The sequence below is a fragment of the Oncorhynchus clarkii genome, chromosome 29, assembly GCF_045791955.1.
Source record: "Oncorhynchus clarkii lewisi isolate Uvic-CL-2024 chromosome 29, UVic_Ocla_1.0, whole genome shotgun sequence".
Classification (NCBI taxonomy): Eukaryota; Metazoa; Chordata; class Actinopteri; order Salmoniformes; family Salmonidae; genus Oncorhynchus; species Oncorhynchus clarkii.
Genome location: NC_092175.1, coordinates 23,653,720 through 23,674,366, shown reverse-complemented (window position 1 = coordinate 23,674,366; position 20,647 = coordinate 23,653,720). Strand labels below are relative to the sequence as shown.

The window sequence follows — 20,647 nt, the reverse complement described above, 5'->3', positions numbered from 1 at the left end:
AGAAGGGACTTGGTCAGGGAGGTGACCAAGAACCCTGATGGTCACTGACAGAGCTCCAGAGTTCCTCTGTGGAGATGGGAGAACCTTCCAGAAGGACAACCATCTCTGCAGCAATCCACCAATAAGGCCTTTATGATAAGAGTGGCCAGATGGAAGCTACCCCTCAGGAAAATGCACGACATCCCGCCTGAAGGAACCTAAAGGACTCTCCAACCATAAGAAACAAGATTCTCTGGTCTGATGAAATGAAGATTGAACTCTTTGGCCTGAATGCCAAGCGTCACATCTGGAGGAAACGTGGCAACATCCTACCGTGAAGCATGGGTGGCAGCATCATGCCGTGGGGATGTTTTTCAGCGGCTTGGACTGGGAGACTAGTCAGGATCGAGGGAAAGATGAACGGAGCAAAGTACAGAGAGATCCTTGATGAAAACCTGCTCCAGAGCACTCAGGACCCGATCGAACATCTGTGGAAAGGCCTGAAAATAGCTGTGCAGCGATGCTCTCCATCCAGCCTGCCAGAGCTTGAGAGGATTGGCAGAGAAGAATGGGAGAAACTCCCCAAATACAGGTGTGCCAAGCTTGTAGCGTCAAACCCAATTAGACTTGAGGCTGTAATTGCTGCCAAAGGTCCTTCAACAAAGTAAAGGGTCTGAATACTTATGTAAGTGTGATACTTCTAAAAACCTGTTTTTGATTTGTCAGTATGGGGGTGTGTAGACTGATGAAGGGAAGAAAACAATTGAATACATTTTAGAATAAGGCTGTAACGTAACAATGTAGAAAAAGTCAAGGAGCTTGAATACTTTCTAAATGCACTGTATAGGCATAAAACGGTAGTAGAATCCAGAATTTGTTGTTGTAAAATTGGAGAGAACCTTGAGCTAATACATGCCAGACAACAATCAAGGCTATTTTAAGAAAAGCCAAACCCTTTCTTTGATGCAATCGTGACATTTCATTGTTTCTCGCCCATAACAAAACACGTCAACCTGAAGGTGGGACCGTAAAAGAACAAAGTATGACCTTAAACATCCCTTTTTCAACTGAGTGACTCACTAAAATGGCTGACACACAGACGTTGGAATGATGTCGCGTTCAAAACAACTGGGAACTTGGAAATCTTCGACTTCCGACTTCAGTGCGTTCAAAACAACTGGGAACTCTGGGGGGAAAAACAAGCTCCGACTGGGAAAAATAGATTTGAACGGTCATCCAACTCGGGAACTTGGGCCTCTTTCTAGAGCTCAGACTTTCTGACCTGAAGATAACGGACGCCATGATATGACCATAGTTCCCAGTTGTTTTGAACGCGGAATGAGTGTTACGAGCAGGTCACAAGCCCTGTATTTACCGTGACAACTACACACAGAGGTGAATATCAAGATGATGTCAAGGTGGGACCACACGTCATTCATCAGTCCATCAGTGCTACTGCTGCTGAATACTCTGAAAGTAAGCTGGCAAAGTAGCCTTGGATCAACATCCAACTCCTATTCAAACTATGTCTGAGGCATTGGCAATAAGAGGAGTGTCCCATTCTGTTCATATCATGCAAATTCCATGTCCATATTGATTTAAACTGAGGTATGAGGGCAATCCTGAAGTGTTGTAGAAGGGACATGTCAAAACTGGTCTAGCTGCAGTATGTCTCTCATACCTCCAGCAGCCAACCCAATTTGTTATTACTGTCATTTGTCTGATAAAAGACAGCATTGTTATTGGTATAATAACAGACCTCTGTCTTCCCGGCAATTTCTGTTGCTCATAGTATGGAGAATGACAGATCTCTTTCCTGCAATATGTTAGCATTGGTGTAGGTATGCGCATGGTAGAGTCTTACCTGTAGTATCTGTTGCTCCAGCTGTGAGTTGGCTCTGCACAGCTCCATGATCTGTCTGAGCAGCAGCTTGGTGCTCTCGGTCTTCCCTGCTCCACTCTCCCCACTGTGTAACAAAGTACAGGAGACCATTCTAAATAAGTGCCAGTGTATCAGTGGCGCCATATAGTACGGCTGTATTACAACATTGAATAAGGCAATTTACTCAATTGCTCAAATTCAAAGAGAAAAAAAAAGCAGTGCATTGCTAGAATACACAGACTAGAGAAATAGACATTCTGAACACTGACTGGCAGATTAATTTGGTACAGATAACACAATATCACCTCAGAATGTCGACTTTTTAATCTACCTTGTTCAGAACCATATTCCTAATTAAGCTAGGCTTCAACATGATTGTTTACAAATGTGTTCATGTTTCTAGTGACCCAGAATTAGAAGGACATTTGGCAGCCAAATTACAGGAGCTTGATGTATCTCTCTACCAAACTGATAAGCAGTACACATGAGTGAGTACTTGAAAACCAGTGCAGGGTTTTGCATGAGCAATAGGACATGCAAATGTGCATGTGCAGCTGATAGTGTAGCCTAAATACAGTGAAGCTACTGTTGATACCAGGAGTCGCCATTCTGCCAAGGGGAGAAAGCCAAGCGTGGCCTAGGGCTATTGTTATAAGCTCTGATCGCAAATGGCATTTCACAAATAAATGTTTTAAATCTAATTTAAATGTTTCCATGACATCAACGCTGGTTGTATTTCCATTATTCCATCAGTCTTCTTGACTTTCTGCATAACGTTTGCGTTAAAAAAAAAAAAAAACTCTACATTCACCAACTGCAAGTTAATGTCCAAGAACAACACTCAGTTTAAAATCCTGGGAGAACTGATAAGGCTTGGCAGTTGAATGCATTTCTTCCTTATCCCCATGTAAAATCTAGGCTCCATGGCAACTCTATAGCATATTTATTGTCCTACAATGAAGCAAGAAGTAAAAAAGAAAGTCAAAATAAAATAAAAATAAAGTTTGAATGACAGAGGGACAGTATCGTTACAGCTAATGCCTGTTTGCCTGAGCCTGAAGCCTTGCAGGTGTTTGAACACATGCATATACACACACACTCTCATTCAAAATGCACACACGTGCACATACATGGACACACATGTAAATAGTGCCATACATGCACTCAAACATATTCAGTTGGCTTTGCTTTCATGATTTTTGCTCTCTATTTTCCTTTGTCTTTCTCTTTTGTTCATTTGATGGTCGCTGGTGCATTGGGGGACGGGGCTGTGGGGGGCAAAACTGTCAATGTAATTTCATTTTGTCTACTGAACATTTGACACCTTTTGTCTGGCCCTTTCTCATTAAAATAAGAAGTGTTATTTACATCCTAACATTTGGGTATACCTATGCATTTAGGATAGTGTTTTCTCTCCCTGTCATTGTATACTGTAGGTCATAGGGCTGGGCGATATGGCCTAAAAGTAATATATAAAAAAAATTGAGGTTTCGAAGAGTCACAAGATTTTATTTATATATAAATAACAAGAAATTGAGGTGTGTACAAACAAACAAACAAACAAACACACACATCTATTTGTGCAAAACAAATTAATAACACCCACACGTATATTCTATTGTTAAGTCATGTTTGACCACTAGCTGTTTGAATATGTAATTTATATAATCATTTTTGGGAATACAACAATCAGTTGTTCAAGAGCCATGCTTTTATCATGTTGCTCCTGCTGTCAGTTGTCATGTACACCTGTTGGTCTTCGCTCATCTTCCACGATGCCAGAGTCGTTGAGATCCTGGGCCATTACTTCACCCGTATGATCATCGGGGAAGTAAGACGTCTGGAGGCAGACATTTCGCAATTTCCAGTGTTCATTGATGTAGTGGACTGTCAAACTTCGGTACGGCTCTGACGTTCTGCTCGACCATAGATCGACTGTGGTGGAAAAATAAGAAACACTAGCCAGCTTCTCTGCGACTCTTTCGCCGGTAGCAGTGTATAATCGCGGCAGGCCTTCTTCAGTTAAATACCTACGGCTTGGCAGCTGATATTTGTGGTCAACTGTACCTAGCAGCTTTTTAAAGCATGACTTTTCTACTGTAAATACTGAAACCATATACAGTGGGGAGAACAAGTATTTGATACACTGCCGATTTTGCAGGTTTTCCTACTTACAAAGCATGTAGAGGTCTGTAATATTTTATCATAGGTACACTTCAACTGTGAGAGACGGAAACTAAAATAAAAATCCATAAAATCACATTATATGATCTTTTAAGTAATTAATTTGCTTTTTATTGCATGACATAAGTATTTGATCACCTACCAACCAGTAAGAATTCAGGCTGTTCGTTTTAGTTGTTAGTTTTTCTTTAAGATGCCCTCCTGTTCTCCACTCATTACCTGTATTAACTGCACCTGTTTGAACTCGTTACCTGTATAAAAGACACCTGTCCACACACTCAAACAGACTCCAACCTCTCCACAATGGCCAAGACCAGAGTGCTGTGTAAGGACATCAGGGATACAATTGTAGACCTGCACAAGGCTGGGATGGGCTACAGGACAATAGGCAAGCAGCTTGGTGAGAAGGCAACAACTGTTGGTGCAATTATTAGAAAATGGAAGAAGTTCTAGATGACGGCCAATCACCCTCGGTCTGGGGCTCCATGCAAGATCTCACCTCATGGGGCATCAATTATCATGAGGAAGGTGAGGGATCAGAACTACACAGCAGGACCTGGTCAATGACCTGAAGAGAGCTGGGACCACAGTCTCAAAGAAAACCATTAGTAACACACTACGCCGTCATGGATTAAAATCCTGCAGTGCACGCAAGCCAGCGCATGTCCAGGCCCGTCTGAAGTTTGCCAATGACCATCTGGATGATCCAGAGGAGGAATGGGAGAAGGTCATGTGGTCTGATGAGACAAAAATAGGACTTTTTGGTCTAAACTCAACTCGCCGTGTTTGGAGGAAGAAGAAGGATGAGTACAACCCCAAGAACACCATCCCAACGTGAAGCATGGAGGTGGAAACGTCATTCTTTGGGGATGCTTTTCTGCAAAGGGGACAGGACGACTGCACCATATTGAGGGGAGGATGGATGGGGCCATGTATCGCGAGATCTTGGCCAACATCCTTCTTCCCTCAGTAAGAGCATTGAAGATGGGTCGTGGCTGGGTCTTCCAGCATGACAACGGCCCGAAGCACACAGCCAGGGCAACTAAGGAGTGGCTCCGTAAGAAGCATCTCAAGGTCCTGGAGTGGCCTAGCCAGTCTCCAGACCTGAACCCAATAGAACATCTTTGGAGGGAGCTGAAAGTCGTATTGCCCAGCGACAGCCCCGAAACCTGAAGGATCTGGAGAAGGTCTGTATGGAGGAGTGGGCCAAAATCCCTGCTGCAGTGTGTACAAACCTTGTCAAGAACTATTGGAAACGTATGATCTCTAATTGCAATCAAAGGTTTCTGTACCAAATATTAAGTTCTGCTTTTCTGATGTATCAAATACTTATGTCATGCAATAAAATGCAAAGTAATTACTTAAAAATCATACAATGTGATTTTCTGGATTTTTTTTTTAGATTCCGTCTCTCACAGTTGAAGTGTACCTATGATAAAAATGACAGAATTCTACATGCTTTGTAAGTAGGAAAACCTGCAAAATCGGCAGTGTATCAAATACTTGTTCTCCCCACTGTATTTCGCCATGTAATAGGTCAATGCATCCATTCTCCTTCCACCTCAAACTTTTCTTGTGAAAGGCTGTCTAGGGCTGTGATTGGTGGATAACCTCTGTGCATGTGTTGGCACGCGATTGGGACATGATTCGACATTGGGCTGACAGAGACAGTGAGATGCTGCATTTGTAAAACGTTACGTTATAACAGAACCTCGATTATTGCGATACAGGCATTTTCCATATCGCGCTAAAACAAACTCGAATATATCGCCCAGCCCTAGTAGGTCGTCAATCACAGTCCTTCCTTGTTGCCTAAACAATTATCAGCCTCATTCAACCCCTCCCACCGCCTGACTGGCTCATTCATCAGTGGCGTCGCTGTAACCCAGAACGACTGGCCCTATCAAACACTGCCGGGGCTGCTGGGAAGGCGTGTGCTTGGAACAACAAATGGGAAAATACTATACAAGCAACAACCGCATAGATCTGTAAAAGTGCATTAGTCCTTCCATTCATGCTTTAAAGCATTTAAGCCCCCCTCTTTCCAGATGGATCCACAAGCTTCTGTGGATGTAAAACAGAACATCTCACTTCCATTGCAGGAGTTTACCAATCAACATGTCCACAGATGCAAACTACATGGTGTTCACCCTTCCAGTCTACAAATAATTCGCAATAACACCTGTTTCCGGCCCTGAATACCCTCATGTATCACTTTCCTAAAAAGGACACAGCTGGAGATACACATCCTGTAGATACATGTATCTGCAATACTAGAATCCATGGTCTGGTTTGCTGATGTTACTTTTCATTCCAAAGTTGTATGTTATGCCATTTGACATTTTATCTTAGAGAAAATGGATAAAAGTGGCTTAAATATTTAAACATTCACACGCAGGTTGCATATTCATTTAAGGTGACAAAGTGTTTGAAACGACCATATTAAAATCTATACACAAACATCTAAAAAAAGGTCTGTAGCCTGCAGCAGTGGAGAGCAAAGTACAGTACAAAATATCCTCCACTGGAATGATTGACAGGGCTAAAGTTAAGCTCCTAAACGTCTGATAAACCCATTGAGGAGAACCTCCCTCGTGTTAACCAAGTTTACTGTAGCTTTATGCCGGGGCAGACCTTCAGTGTAAATGTATTTCTTAGGGAGGAATCCACATTACTGTAGTGGAAACCTCTGTAGCTTGATACTGGATGCTATAGTGGTATTGTAATTAAGAGACCCAAAACTGCTGTAAAATCATTTCCAGGAGATTTTGGGGGGATAACACACAGGAACCATGAGGAGAGTAGGTTGTGAGAAATGCTCAGATAAGGGGATTCAGACAGACAGACAGAAAGTAAAAAAATATGTTTTTCTTCCATCTGCAATAGAAAAGGGTGCCATATTTCAAGCTAGATGAAGGTCACCAGAGGCAGATAAGGAAAACGGTGTGTTCTCACCAGGAGGCTACACAAGACCTCTTCACTATGGCAGCATTTAGCAGCAGGATAATGCTGACATGACGCAAGCCTGCTGATCTGCAGCCACAACAAACACAGACACAGCTAAGCTGTCAATGTCAGCATAAAAGAGAACCGCGAACGCTGAGCAAAACAAAACCCTGACATTGGTGTTTGTTGCTGTTTGTCAGGAAATGTCTGGATAGTGTTCAAGACAGCTTATGAAAAACCGTTCACACCATCGTGCCAACCCAAACTGAACCATGCTTGTAACAACGGTTCATGTAATAACTTGCCGGTTAACGTAATAAAACATTGAACAGGATGTATATCTCCAGCTGTGTCCTTTAAAGGGATAGTTTGACATTTACTGGGGTAGGAGAGAATAGAGGGTTGATAAACTTTAATTTTTTTTGCTTTGGGGAGGGTTGTGTTTTTTTTATTGGACACAAGGGAGGGTAGTGTGTTTTTTCCCCTGGTTTTACTATATACACACATTTCAAATCAAATCAAATGTTATTTGTCACATACACATGGTTAGCAGATGTTAATGCGAGTGTAGCGAAATGCTTGTGCTTCTAGTTCCGACAATGCAGTAATAACCAACGAGTAATCTAACTAACAATTCCAAAACTACTACCTTATACACAAGTGTAAAGGGATAAACAATATGTACATAAAGATATGTGAATGCGTGATGGTACAGAACGGCATAGGCAAGATGCAGTAGATGGTATCGAGTACAGTATATACATATGAGATGAGTATGTAAACAAAGTGGCATAGTTAAAAGTGGCTAGTGATACATGTATTGAATAAAGATGCAGTAGATGATAGAGTACAGTATATACGTAGACATATGAGATAATATATTTACATACCCTACATTATTCAAGTAGCATTGTTTAAAGTGGCTAGTGATATATTTCACATCAATTCCCATTATTAAAGTGGCTGGAGTTGAGTCAGTGTGTTGGCAGCAGCCACTCAATGTTAGTGGTGGCTGTTTAACAGTCTGATGGCCTTGAGATAGAAGCTGTTTTTCAGTCTCTCGGTCCCAGCTTTGATGCACCTGTACTAACCTCGCCTTCTGGATGATAGCGGGGTGAACAGGCAGTGGCTCGGGTGGTTGTTGTCCTTGATGAGCTTTATGGCCTTCCTGTGACATCGGGTGGTGTAGGTGTCCTGGAGGGCAGGTAGTTTGCCCCCGGTGATGCGTTGTGCGGACCTCACTACCCTCTGGAGAGCCTTACGGTTGTGGGCGGAGCAGTTGCCGTACCAGGCGGTGATACAGCCCGACAGGATGCTCTCGATTGTGCATCTGTAGAAGTTTGTGAGTGCTTTTGGTGACAAGCCGAATTTCTTCAGCCTCCTGAGGTTGAAGAGGCGCTGCTGCGCCTTCTTCACGATGCTGTCTGTGTGGGTGGACCAATTCAGTTTGTCTGTGATGTGTACTCCGAGGAACTTAAAACTTACTACCCTCTCCACTACTGTTCCATCGATGTGGATAGGGGGGTGTTCCCTCTGCTGTTTCCTGAAGTCCACAATCATCTCCTTTGTTTTGTTGACGTTGAGTGTGAGGTTATTTTCCTGACACCACACTCCAAGGGCCCTCACCTCCTCTCTGTAGGCCGTCTCGTCGTTGTTGGTAATCAAGCCTACCACTGTTGTGTCGTCCGCAAACTTGATGATTGAGTTGGAGGCGTGCGTGGCCACGCAGTCGTGGGTGAACAGGGAGTACAGGAGAGGGCTCAGAACGCACCCTTGTGGGGCCCCAGTGTTGAGGATCAGCAGGGTGGAGATGTTGTTACCTACCCTCACCACCTGGGGGCGGCCCGTCAGGAAGTCCAGTACCCAGTTGCACAGGTCGGGGTTGAGACCCAGGGTCTCGAGCTTGATGACGAGTTGAGGGTACTATGGTGTTAAATGCTGAGCTGTAGTCGATGAACAGCATTCTCACATAGGTATTCCTCTTGTCCAGATGGGTTAGGGGTAGTGTGTAGTGTGGTTGAGATTGCGTCGTCTGTGGACCTATTTGGGCGGTAAGCAAATTGGAGTGGGTCTAGGGTGTCAGGTAGGGTGGAGGTGATATGGTCCTTGACTAGTCTCTCAAAGCACTTCATGATGACGGAAGTGAGTGCTACGGGGCGGTAGTCGTTTAGCTCAGTTACCTTAGCTTTCTTGGGAACAGGAACAATGGTGGCCCTCTTGAAGCATGTGGGAACAGCAGACTGGGATAGGGATTGATTGAATATGTCCGTAAACACACCAGCCAGCTGGTCTGCGCATGCTTTGAGGGCGCGGCTGGGGATGCCGTCTGGGCCTGCAGCCTTGCGAGGGTTAACACGTTTAAATGTTTTACTCACCTTGGCTGCAGTGAAGGAGAGTCCGCATGTTTTGGTTGCAGGCCGTGTCAGTGGCACTGTATTGTCCTCAAAGCGGGCAAAAAAGTTATTTAGTCTGCCTGGGAGCAAGGCATCCTGGTCCGTGACTGGGCTGGTTTTCTTTTGTAATCTGTGATTGACTGTAGACCCTGCCACATACCTCGTGTCTGAGCCTTTGAATTGCGATTCTACTTTGTCTCTATATTGACGCTTAGCTTGTTTGATTGCCTTGCGGAGGGAATAGCTACACTGTTTGTATTCGGTCATGTTTCCGGTCACCTTGCCCTGATTAAAAGCAGTGGTTCGCGCTTTCAGTTTCACGCGAATGCTGCCATCAATCCACGGTTTCTGGTTTGGGAATGTTTTAGTCGTTGCTATGGGAACGACATCTTCAACGCACGTTTTAATGAACTCGCTCACCGAATCAGCGTATTCGTCAATGTTGTTGTCTGACGCAATACGAAACATATCCCAGTCCACGTGATGGAAGCAGTCTTGGAGTGTGGAATCCGATTGGTCGGACAAGCGCTGAACAGACCTCAGCGCGGGAGCTTCTTGTTTTAGTTTCTGTTTGTAGGCAGGGAGCAACAAAATGGAGTCGTGGTCAGCTTTTCCGAAAGGAGAGCGGGAGAGGGCCTTATATGCGTCGCGGAAGTTAGAATAGCAATGATCCAAGGTTTTGCCAGCCCTGGTTGCGCAATCGATATGCTGATAGAATTTAGGGAGTCTTGTTTTCAGATTAGCCTTGTTAAAATCCCCAGCTACAATGAATGCAGCCTCAGGATATGTGGATTCCAGTTTGCAAAGAGTCAAATAAAGTTTGTTCAGAGCCATCGATGTGTCTGCTTGGGGGGGAATATATACGGCTGTGATTATAATCGAAGAGAATTCCCTTGGTAGATAATGCGGTCGACATTTGATTGTGAGGAATTCTAAATAAGGTGAACAGAAGGACTTGAGTACCTGTATGTTGTTATGATCACACCACGTCACGTTAACCATGAAGCATACGCCCCCGCCCCTCTTCTTACCAGAAAGATGTTTGTTTCTGTCTGCGCGATGCGTGGAGAAACCAGCTGGCTGCACCGACTCCGATGGCTCACTGGAGAGACGCTATGTTTCCGTGAAGCAAAGAACGTTACAGTCTCTGATGTCCCTCTGGAATGCTACCCTTGCACGGATTTCATCAACCTTGTTGTCAAGAGACTGGACATTGGCGAGAAGTATGCTAGGGAGTGGTGTGCGATGTGCCCGTCTCCGGAGTCTGACCAGAAGACCGCTTCGTTTCCCTCTTTTACGAAGTCGTTTTTTTGGGTCGCCGGCTGGGATCCATTGTCCTGGGTGAAAAGGCAGAACACAGGATCTGCTTCGCGAAAGTCATATTCTTGGTCGTACTGATGGTGAGTTGACGCTGCTTTTATATTCAGTAAGTCTTCTCGACTGTATGTAATGAAACCTAAGATGACCTGGGGTACCAATGTAAGAAATAACACGTAAAAAAAACAAAAATCTGCATAGTTTCCTAGGAACGCGAAGCGAGGCAGCCATCTCTGTCGGCGCCATAGCCAAAATGTCCTCATCTGCTTGCACTATTAAGGTGTTTTGGTACTTCCCGTATGCACTAGGCTTTTCCACACGCTTACGAAACCACAGGTCAATATAGTCTACTAGTCTGCCTAATCCTGTCCTCTTTCCACCATTCAGTGACAATAGTGGTAGGTGGATTGTTTGTCCAGATCTACAATAAGCAAACAACCAATCATACCACAAATAAAATCATTCAAATCTGCACCAATTTTCAATATAAATCCACCAGAACATAGAGGAATAGCTGATAGGCAGCGGAGAGGACAGGTGCGTCGTTGCACATTAAAGAACAGTGAAGACATGAGAAACGCAGCTCAAAAAGCTCCCCTATTGATCTTGTTTTAGATGTGGCACCAACACAACCAGTCACAATGTTTTAATCTGATTAGGCTACTTAAAAAGTATCCTGTAGGCTACCTGTGCATGTTCATCAACTCTACTAATTCCAGCATCCAAACTGGTCATTTGATGAATGGAAAGAGACATCTGTTACAAACCCCAACAAGTTTAATGAAAGTGAGCTTGTCCATGCAAGTGGTAAAGTCGATCTCCACGTTCATAAACACAGGGTCGCTACAGTTATTGTTATTTGAGGTTGTAATCATAATTGTTGGTTAATTCAATGAGGGGAGAGGCGTGTGCAATGTTTAAGTACAAGGGGATGTCCATGTCATTGTTTTGACACAGAGTAAAAACATTTCATAATTAAAGCTGCAAGCAGCTATTCCGGGGTTCAGATGTGTGTCCACTGTGTCACCATCAGGAAAAATTGCACACATTGTCCTAGGACGAGTTATATTTGTACTGTTTACTAAGCTTGCCAAATATCAGAACACAAAATCAAGCTGCTCATGCAATATAATATGCTTTTCAGGTTTTTTGGACCATTTTTAATGATGTTGACCACTTTAAACGTCTTCTTCTCCAGGACCGCTGGACCGAGCAGCACGAATAATAATAGTCAACAAATATAATAGCTTTCACAAGCTTCGCTGCTAAACCCCTAATAAATGTCATCAGAGGTATCCTTTGGGTGCTATAATTCATTGTTTTTGATAAAAATATAATTTGTGTGATGTCAGAACTCTAGTCCGCCCACACCAGTCGCCACTCAACTCCATCGTAAATCGTGGAGTTGGATTTAGTCAGCTAGTTCTGCACAGAAATAAACCAGTCAGTAAGTGGGCTCCCGAGTGGCACAGCAGTCCAAGGAACTGCATCTCAGTGCTAGAGGCGTCACTACAGACACCGTGGTTAAAATCCAGGCTGTATCACAACAGGCCATGATTGGGGGTCCAATAGGGCGACGCACAATTGGCGTCATCCAGGTCTGGCCGGTGTAGGCTGTCATTGTAAATAAGAATTTGTTCTTAACTGACTTGCCTAGTTTTATTTATTATCTATATATTTTTTAACACCAGCAACGATCCAGCTCAAACAACACCAGATATTTCTAATATAAAATAACTGGTAATAAAAACAGGTTGACATTTAAAGAATCTGCAGCATTTACTCAATGCAATCTTCGCGACAGGGGTAACATTGCCTTTAAATGGTGAATAGCCGAAAAGGGGTGCTTGAATCCTGGCCTAAGTAAAGATGTGTTCCATTACAACTTTTATTTAGAAAATTCCATTTCACTGATGTCATGAATGGCATTCATGAAACCTTCTATGAAACCAATCAAGTAAAGTGTTACCCGAGTTTATGTGTGTCTACATTTCAATTTGGTTTGGTAGTTTGGTGAACCACACTTTACCAAACTATGTCTTCATGTAGGAGTACGCAGTTAATTTGGTGTGTGTACATTTTAATTTGTGCGTCTTTACATTCACCTGCAAATTTATTTAGGTACACCCATCTAGGACCGGGTCGGACTTCCCATTGCCTCCAGAACAGCCCGATTCTTCTGGGAATTCTACAAGATGTCGGAAACATTCCACAGGGATGTTGGTCCATGCTAATGCGATGGCATCACTCAGTTGCTACAGATTGGACGGCGGTACATTCATGCTGTGAACAGCTCATTCCATCTCATCCCAAAGATGCTCAATTGGTTTGAGGTCTGGGGACTGCGCAAGCCACTCAAGTGAACTGAACTCGCAGTCATGTTCCAGGCAATGTTTTTCCACTCCTCAAATGTCCAGTGTTAGTGATTGTGTGCCGACTAGAGCCGCTTCTTCTTGTTTTTAGCTGATAGGAGATGAACCCGGTGTGGTCATCTGCTGCAATAGCCCATCCGACAAGGATCGACCATTTGTTCGTTCCGAGATGCCATTCTGCACATCACTGCTGTACTACGCCATTATTGATCTGTTTGTGGCCCGCCTCTTAACTTGCCCTATTCTTGCCATTTTCCTTCGACAAGCTGTTTTCGCTCCGGGACTTCCACCGAATGAATGTTTTCTGTTTATTGCACCATTCTCGGCAAACCCTTGACACTGTGTGAAAACCCCCGGAGGGCGGCCATTTCTGAGATCCTGGATCCAGCTCACCTGGAAACAACGATCATACCACACTCAGTCACTTAGGTCACTTGTTTTGCCCCTTCGAACACTCAATAGAACAGTAACTAACGATGCCTGTCTGCATGCTCTATATAGAAAGCCACATTACTCCCCATCTGCAGGAGCGAGCCATTTGAGAACGAGGTGGTGTACCTAAAACTGTCCGGTGAATGTCTACGACTGTGCATGTGTGTACATTTCAACGTGTGCTTGTGAGTGTTCCTGTATGATGGGCATGTGTTTGAGTTGTAATTGTCAGTGGGTGGTAGTACAGTTGAAGTTGGAAGTTTAGCCAAATACATTTAAACTCAAGTTTCACAATTCCTGACATTTAATCCTAGTTAAAATTCCATGTCTTAGGATCACCACTTTATTTTAAGAATGTGAAATGTCAGAATTGAGAGAATTATTTATTTCAGCTTTTATTTCTTTCATCACATTCCCAGTGGGTCAGAAGTTTACATACAGTCAATTACTATTTGGTAGCATTGCCTTTAAATTGTTTTACATGGGTCAAATGTTTCGGGTAGCCTTTCACATGCTTCCCACAATAAGTTGGATGAATTTTGGCCCATTCCTCTGACAGAGTTGGTGTAACTGAGTCAGGTTTGTCTGCCTCCTTGTTCGCACACACTTTTTCAGTTCTCCCCACAAATGTTCTATAGGATTGAGGTCAGGACTTTGTGATGGCCACTCTAATACCTTGACTTTGTTGTCCTGAAGCCATTTTGCCACACCATTGGACGCATGCTTGGGGTCATTGTCCATTTGGAAGACCCATTTGCGACCAAGCTTTAACTTCCTGATTGATGTCTTGAGATGTTGCTTCAATATATCCACATCATTTTCTTTCCTCATGATGCCATCTATTTTGTGAAGTCATCTCTAGGAGACAGAACACGTCTCCTTCCTGAGCGGTATGACGGCTGCGTGGTCCCATGGTGTTTATACTTGCGTACTATTGTTTGTACAGATAAACGTGGTACCTTCAGGCGTTTGGAAATTGTTCCCAAGGATGAACCAGACTTGGGGAGGTCTACAATTTTTTTCTGAAGTCTTGGCTGATTTCTTTTGATTTTCCCATGACGTCAAGCAAAGAGGCACTGAGTTTGAAGGTAGGCCTTGAAATACATCCACAGGTACACCTCCAATTTACTCAAATGATGTCAATTAGCATGTCAGAAGCTTCTAAAGCTATGCCATCCTTTTCTGGAATGTTCCAAGCTGTTTAAAGGCACAGTCAGCTTAGTGTATGTAAACTTCTGACCGACTGGAATTGTGATAGATTATTTCACTTATAATTCACGGTGTCTAAACAATTGTTGGAAAAATTACTTGTGTCATGCACAAAGTAGATGTCCTAACCGACTTGCCAAAACTATAGTTTGTTAACAAGACATTTGTGGAGTGGTTGAAAAACAAGTTAATGACTCCAACCTAAGTGTATGTAAACTTCTGACTTCAACTGTATGTGCATCAAATTGAGAAAAGTAGCACATAAAAACATTGATTTTGGTATGTTATTACATGATTGGTTGAAGTTATTACATTATTCAGCCACAAAGTTGTTACTCACCGGTTAATGTAATAATTACAGGTTAATAGCGGAACATTTTATTACGTTAACCAGCAAGTTATTACATTAACCCGGTTTTATTACGTAAAAAATGTTAAAGTTATTACAGTAATCAGTGTATTACATTAACCGTTGTTACAGTGCTGGCTTGGATACTTTCTATACATTGTCCATTACAACATGTTTCCAGCAACTATTATAGTGGATATGTGACCAGGCTAGTCCAATACAGCTTGGCTCAGTAGTGTAAAATAAGTAGTAGACTGTTAATGGATTTACCTGATAACAATGCATTGGTTTCGGGGTCCCGTGGCTAACCTTCCCATCATGGACTGGTAGGCTCTGTCTGCCACAGCGAATATATGAGGAGGTAGCTTGCTCTTCTCATGGTACTTATACCTCTCTGACACCTGCACAGATACAAGGAGGAACATCTTTAAAGCCATTGTCTACAAATAGTTTAGTAGATTTTTTTTTTTTAAGATTCCTGGTCAGTTATGTCACCTAAGATAATAAAGGCAAGCATAAGTGCTAAAGCCTCAATATTAGTTGGAGCTATTCAAAAGTCCCCAAAACAATTGCAAGTTCAGTGTCTAGTCCTATTCCAAGAAAATAAGTTATCTTCTGGGTTGAAGTGCCATTATTAATTGCAATATGCCAACTTTAATGTTTTCCAGGTTATAATGAGTCACAAGATAACTAGGGCAGCTTTTAGGAGAAAGTCTGCCAGCACAGCTTAATGCTTATTGGTCTTGTGGGAGTACTTACCTCTTTCACATAGAGAGGGAGGTATTTAAATGGATTTATGGCCACCAAGATGTCCCCAATGTAGGTCTTGTAGAGATAGGTGGTAAGAGGGAAAGAGAGAGAGAGTTTACTAGGTTACTGGCCCAACACTTTAACCGCTAGGCTACCTGCCGCCCAATTAATGTGTATTGTACTGTATTTTCAAACACACACACCACTCCACTCACTGCATAGAGTCAATGTCACTGACTCTACGCACACACACTTCTACACACGCTGCAGCTACTGTCTATTATCTATCCTGTTGCCTAGTCACTTCACCAGTACTTACAGTATATGTACATATCTACCTCAATTTCGTTGTACACCTGCACATCAACTTGGTACTGGTACTCAATGTACAGTGCATTCAGAAAGTACTCAGAACCCTTGACTTTGTCCACATCTTGGTTGTGTTACAGCCTTATTCTAAAATTGATTAAATAGTTTCCCCCCTCATCAATCTACACACAATACCCCATAATAAAAAAGCAAAAACTGTTGACATTTTTGCAAATTTATAAAAATAAATATCACATTTGCATAAATATTCAGACCCTTTCCTCAGTACTTTGTTGAAGCACCTTTGGCAGCGATTACCGAGTCTTCTTGGGTATGACGCTATAGCTTGGCCCACTTGTATTTGGGGAATTTCCCCCATTCTTCTCTGCAGATCCTCTCAAGCTCTGTCTGGTTGGATGGGGAGCGTCGCTGCACAGGTATTTTCAGGTCTCTCCAGAGATGTTCGATCTGGTTCAATTCCGGGCTCTGGCTGGGCCACTCAAGGACATTGAGACTGGCCCAGAAGCCACTCCTGTGTGGTCTTGGCTGTGTGCTCCATTCATCTTTCCCTCAATCCTGACTCATCTTCCAGTCCCTGTCGCTGAAAAACATCCCCACAGCATGATGCTGCCACCACCATGCTTCACCGTAGGGATGGTGCAAGGTTTCCTCCAGACGTGACGCTTGATACCATCTACTGTATCTTGCCTATGCTGCTCTGTACCATCACTCATTCATATATCCATATGTATATATTCTTTATCCCCTTACACTGTGTACAAGACAGTAGTTTTGGAATTGTTAGTTAGATTACTTGTTGGTTATTACTGCATTGTCGGAACTAGAAGCACAAGCATTTCGCTACACTCGCATTAACATCTGCTAACCATGTGTATGTGACAAATAAAATTTGATTTGATTTGATTTGATTTGGCATTCAGGCCAAAGACAACAATCTTGGTTTCATCAGACCAACAAACCTTGTCTTTCATGGTCTGAGTCCTTTAGGTGCCTTTTGGCAAACTTTAAGTGCGCTGCCGTGCCTTTTGATGAAGAGTGGCTTCCATCTGACCACTCTACCATAAAGGCCTGATTGGTGGAGTGCTGCAGAGATGGGTGTCCTTCTGGAAGGTTCTCCCATCGCCACAGAGGAGCTCTGTCAGAGTGACCATCGTGTTCTTGGTCACCTCCCCAACCAAGACCCTTCTCCCCCAATTGCTCAGTTTGGCCGGGCTGCCAGTTCTAGGAAGAGTCTTGGTGGTTCCAAACTTCTTCCATTTAAGAATGATGGAGGCCACTGTGTTCTTGGGGACCTTCAGTGCTGCAGAAATGTTTTGGTACCCTTCTCCAGATCTGTGCCTCAGCACAATCCTGTCTCAGAGCTCTACGGACAATTCCTTCGACCTCATGGCTTGGTTTTTGTTCTGACATACACTGTCAACTGTGGGACCTTATATAGACAGGTGTGCCTTTCCAAATTATGTCCAATCAATTGAATTGACCACAGGTGGACTCCAATGAAGTTGTAGAATCATTTCAAGGATGATCAATGGAAACAGGATGCACCAGAGCTCAATTTCAAGTCTCACAGCAAATAAGGTATTTCGTTTTTTTATACATTTGCAAAAACTGTTGTTTTCGCTTTGCCATTATGGGGTAGTGTGTGTGTAGATTGATGAGGCAAATTTTTTATTTAATCAATTTCGGAATAAGGCTGTAACGTAACAAAATGTGTAAAAAGTCAAGGGGTCTGCTTTCCAAATATATATTCCGTATATAGCCAAGCTATCATATCTAATTTTGTATTTATTCCTTGTGTTACTATTATTCTTTTTTATTTGTTGTATTCTGCATTGTTGGGAAGGGCCTAAATAAGCATTTCACTGTTAGTCTATACTTGTTGACGAACCATCTGACAATTACAATTTATTTGTGACAAAGGTTTTGTTCTGGCAGAAAACAATGGCATGAATTAAAATTATATGTTGATATATGACTGAATATCTGTGTTGTACATAGATCCCAACCCTTTAACATTGTTGAGGGTTTTTTTTGCTCAGAAAACTTGGGGGGCCAAATAAAACCACTCCCGGGGGAATCAGTTACGAAACTCTGCCCTAACCCCTAGCACTAACGTTAGCCCTGCTAGCTAACCTTAGTGTTAGCCACCTAGCTAACGTTAGCTACAACAAATTGGAATTTGTAACACATCATACTTCCTTTTTCAAATTCGTAACATATCATACAAATTGCAATTCGTAACGTAACATACAAATTGTAATTCCTAACATATCATACGAAATGAATGATGGACATCCACAAATTAATACCATGCGAAAACGTAACATACCACACTAAATTAAATGTGTCGGATTTACGTACAGAACAATAGGACATGCTCTGAAACCACGTTGCTTTTCCCAAAACAGTCACATACACATTTCAAGTCTGAACATGTACTTACATAGATGCGATCTTGTTTGAAACGTTGACTCAGGGATTCCAACAAACTTTGTTCATCCAAATCTGACAAGGCTGCCAAATCTTCGTGGAAGAGCCCCTCCATTTCTTTCTAAATCGTATTTATTCGATAAACTCGGATGCAATAATTATATGTAACGTTACTGGACTATACTGAAGCTTGATAAAAACAAATAAATTTGCCTTGGTTTTCTGACATTAAAATCCAACATATGCGCCTAAAAACGACAGCGGCGTCATAAAAAGTCTACTGTGACAGCAGTGCACACAGCGTAACTGAACAGAGTTTACTCTACTCCCAGGGGAGTACTGAAGTTAAAAGGCGTGCAAAGCAAGGGTTCCCTCTCTTTCGTTGCTATACTGTATCCTTGGGACGGCCAACCCTGACGTCACCCCGTTAAAATTAAAATTTATAATGGTTAAAGGAAAACTCCCCCAAACTATATTTTAGTATTTGTTTCATTCGTCAATTGTTGATATAGTCCAGTCATATAGCCTTGATTGGCGGCTCGCAGTAATATTTATATTTTAAATGTACAGACTACCAGGGTTGGGGAGTAACATATTATATGTAATGTGTTACACGTACGGGATTACAAAAAATTAACTGTAATTTGTTAAAATACCAGCAAAACATATTGTAATCAGATTACAGATACTTCGAGGATTACTTTGAAATTCAGAAAGGATGTTTGCGAAAAAAAATCTTTGACACTTCTCTGTTTCCCAATGAAATTCAAAACAGCATTGAAAAAAGGAGCAGAAATGGTCTCTGACCATAAATCAGAGACCACTATGATGACACCAAATGTGTTTGATGGATTGCGGGAAAAGAGCAGGAATAGGCGTTTGTAGGCTACAATCCAAGCTGTTTTTCAATTGTGCGACTGCTGTCAGCATCCAAAGATTATCCAACTTGAATTAAAGCTTGGAAGTAAGGATGACAGCAGTGGACAGCTTTTTACCAAAATAGAGGCGAGGCGGTCCGTTTTGTTATTGTTTCACTGTGGATTTTCCCTTTAAACATATTGTAATGAAACAGCAGGGAGCAGGTCTCAAACCCTCGACCTTCGAGCCCGAGGTCCGGCGCGCTATTCACAATTATCAAGATATCAAAGTGTCACCAACAAAAAGGTAAACAATGGACCCATAGCAAATGCAGAATATGGCATTAATTTCTCACATGTATATAGCACCTTTCAGTAGTGCTCAAAGCATGCCATTCCATGTAACGCAGCATTTATTCAACTTGAATCGATGAGCCCAATCAGTCCTCCATGACAACAAAATCATAAACAACAGAGCAGGGCTGGCTAATAAATCCTTACTTTTGGGGTTATGCTCAGGTAAAATACTTTGGCTAATCTATACTTCCAAATTATATTTTTGAAGATCAAGAGGTATTGCATTCATTGGAATGACTGGAATTCTGATAGACTTTGGTTTTTAATGTAAAGATATCATTTTTTTTGTATTAATATATTTTTAATTTACTAGGCAAGTCAGTTAAGAACAAATTCTTATTTACACTAACGGCCTACCCTGGCCAAACCCTAACCCAGACGATACTGGGCCAATTGGGCACCACTCTACTGGACTCCCAATCACAGCCAGTTGTGATACAACCTGGAATCAAACCAGGGTCTGTAGTGACACCTCTAGCACTGAGTTGCAAAGCCTTAGACTGCTGCGCCACTCGGGAGCCCATGTGTAATAGAAAGTGATGGGTTAGAAGAAGCCTACATAACCATCCCATAATGTAAAATGTAACATCCATATATGGCCACCTATGTAAACTTTAACATGGATTTATCTTGCAATAGATGTGTTCAATTGGTAACATACATTTTTGTCTTCTAATGCATTTTAAGGGGAAAGTAATCTAAAAGTAACTGAATGTAATCAGAGTTTGAGCAGTGAGTTTGGGTAATCCAAAAGTTACATTACTGATTACTATTTTGGACAGGTAACGAATTACATTTAACAGTAACTGTAACAGATTACATTTAGAAAGTAACCTACCCAACCCTGCAGACTACCAAAT

General features: G+C 42.4%; 1 protein-coding gene across 3 annotated transcripts in view; it reads right to left on the bottom strand.

The window, feature by feature from the left end:
- Nucleotides 1-18,965, bottom strand: part of LOC139388579 (myosin-IIIb-like) — a 53,393-nt gene extending 34,428 nt beyond the window's left edge. The window contains exons 1-4 of one of the 3 annotated variants that reach the window (XM_071135323.1): nt 18,587-18,965; nt 15,823-15,888; nt 15,334-15,464; nt 1,844-1,946 (exon numbers count right to left, since the gene is read on the bottom strand). In XM_071135323.1, coding sequence (XP_070991424.1) covers nt 1,844-1,946; nt 15,334-15,464; nt 15,823-15,888; nt 18,587-18,688 — 402 coding nt within the window. In that variant the 5' untranslated portion in view covers nt 18,689-18,965. The remainder of the gene's footprint in view (nt 1-1,843; nt 1,947-15,333; nt 15,465-15,822; nt 15,889-18,586) is intronic. The other 2 variants (XM_071135322.1, XM_071135324.1) reach the window with 2 other exon arrangements.
- Nucleotides 18,966-20,647: the final 1,682 nt, after the last annotated feature.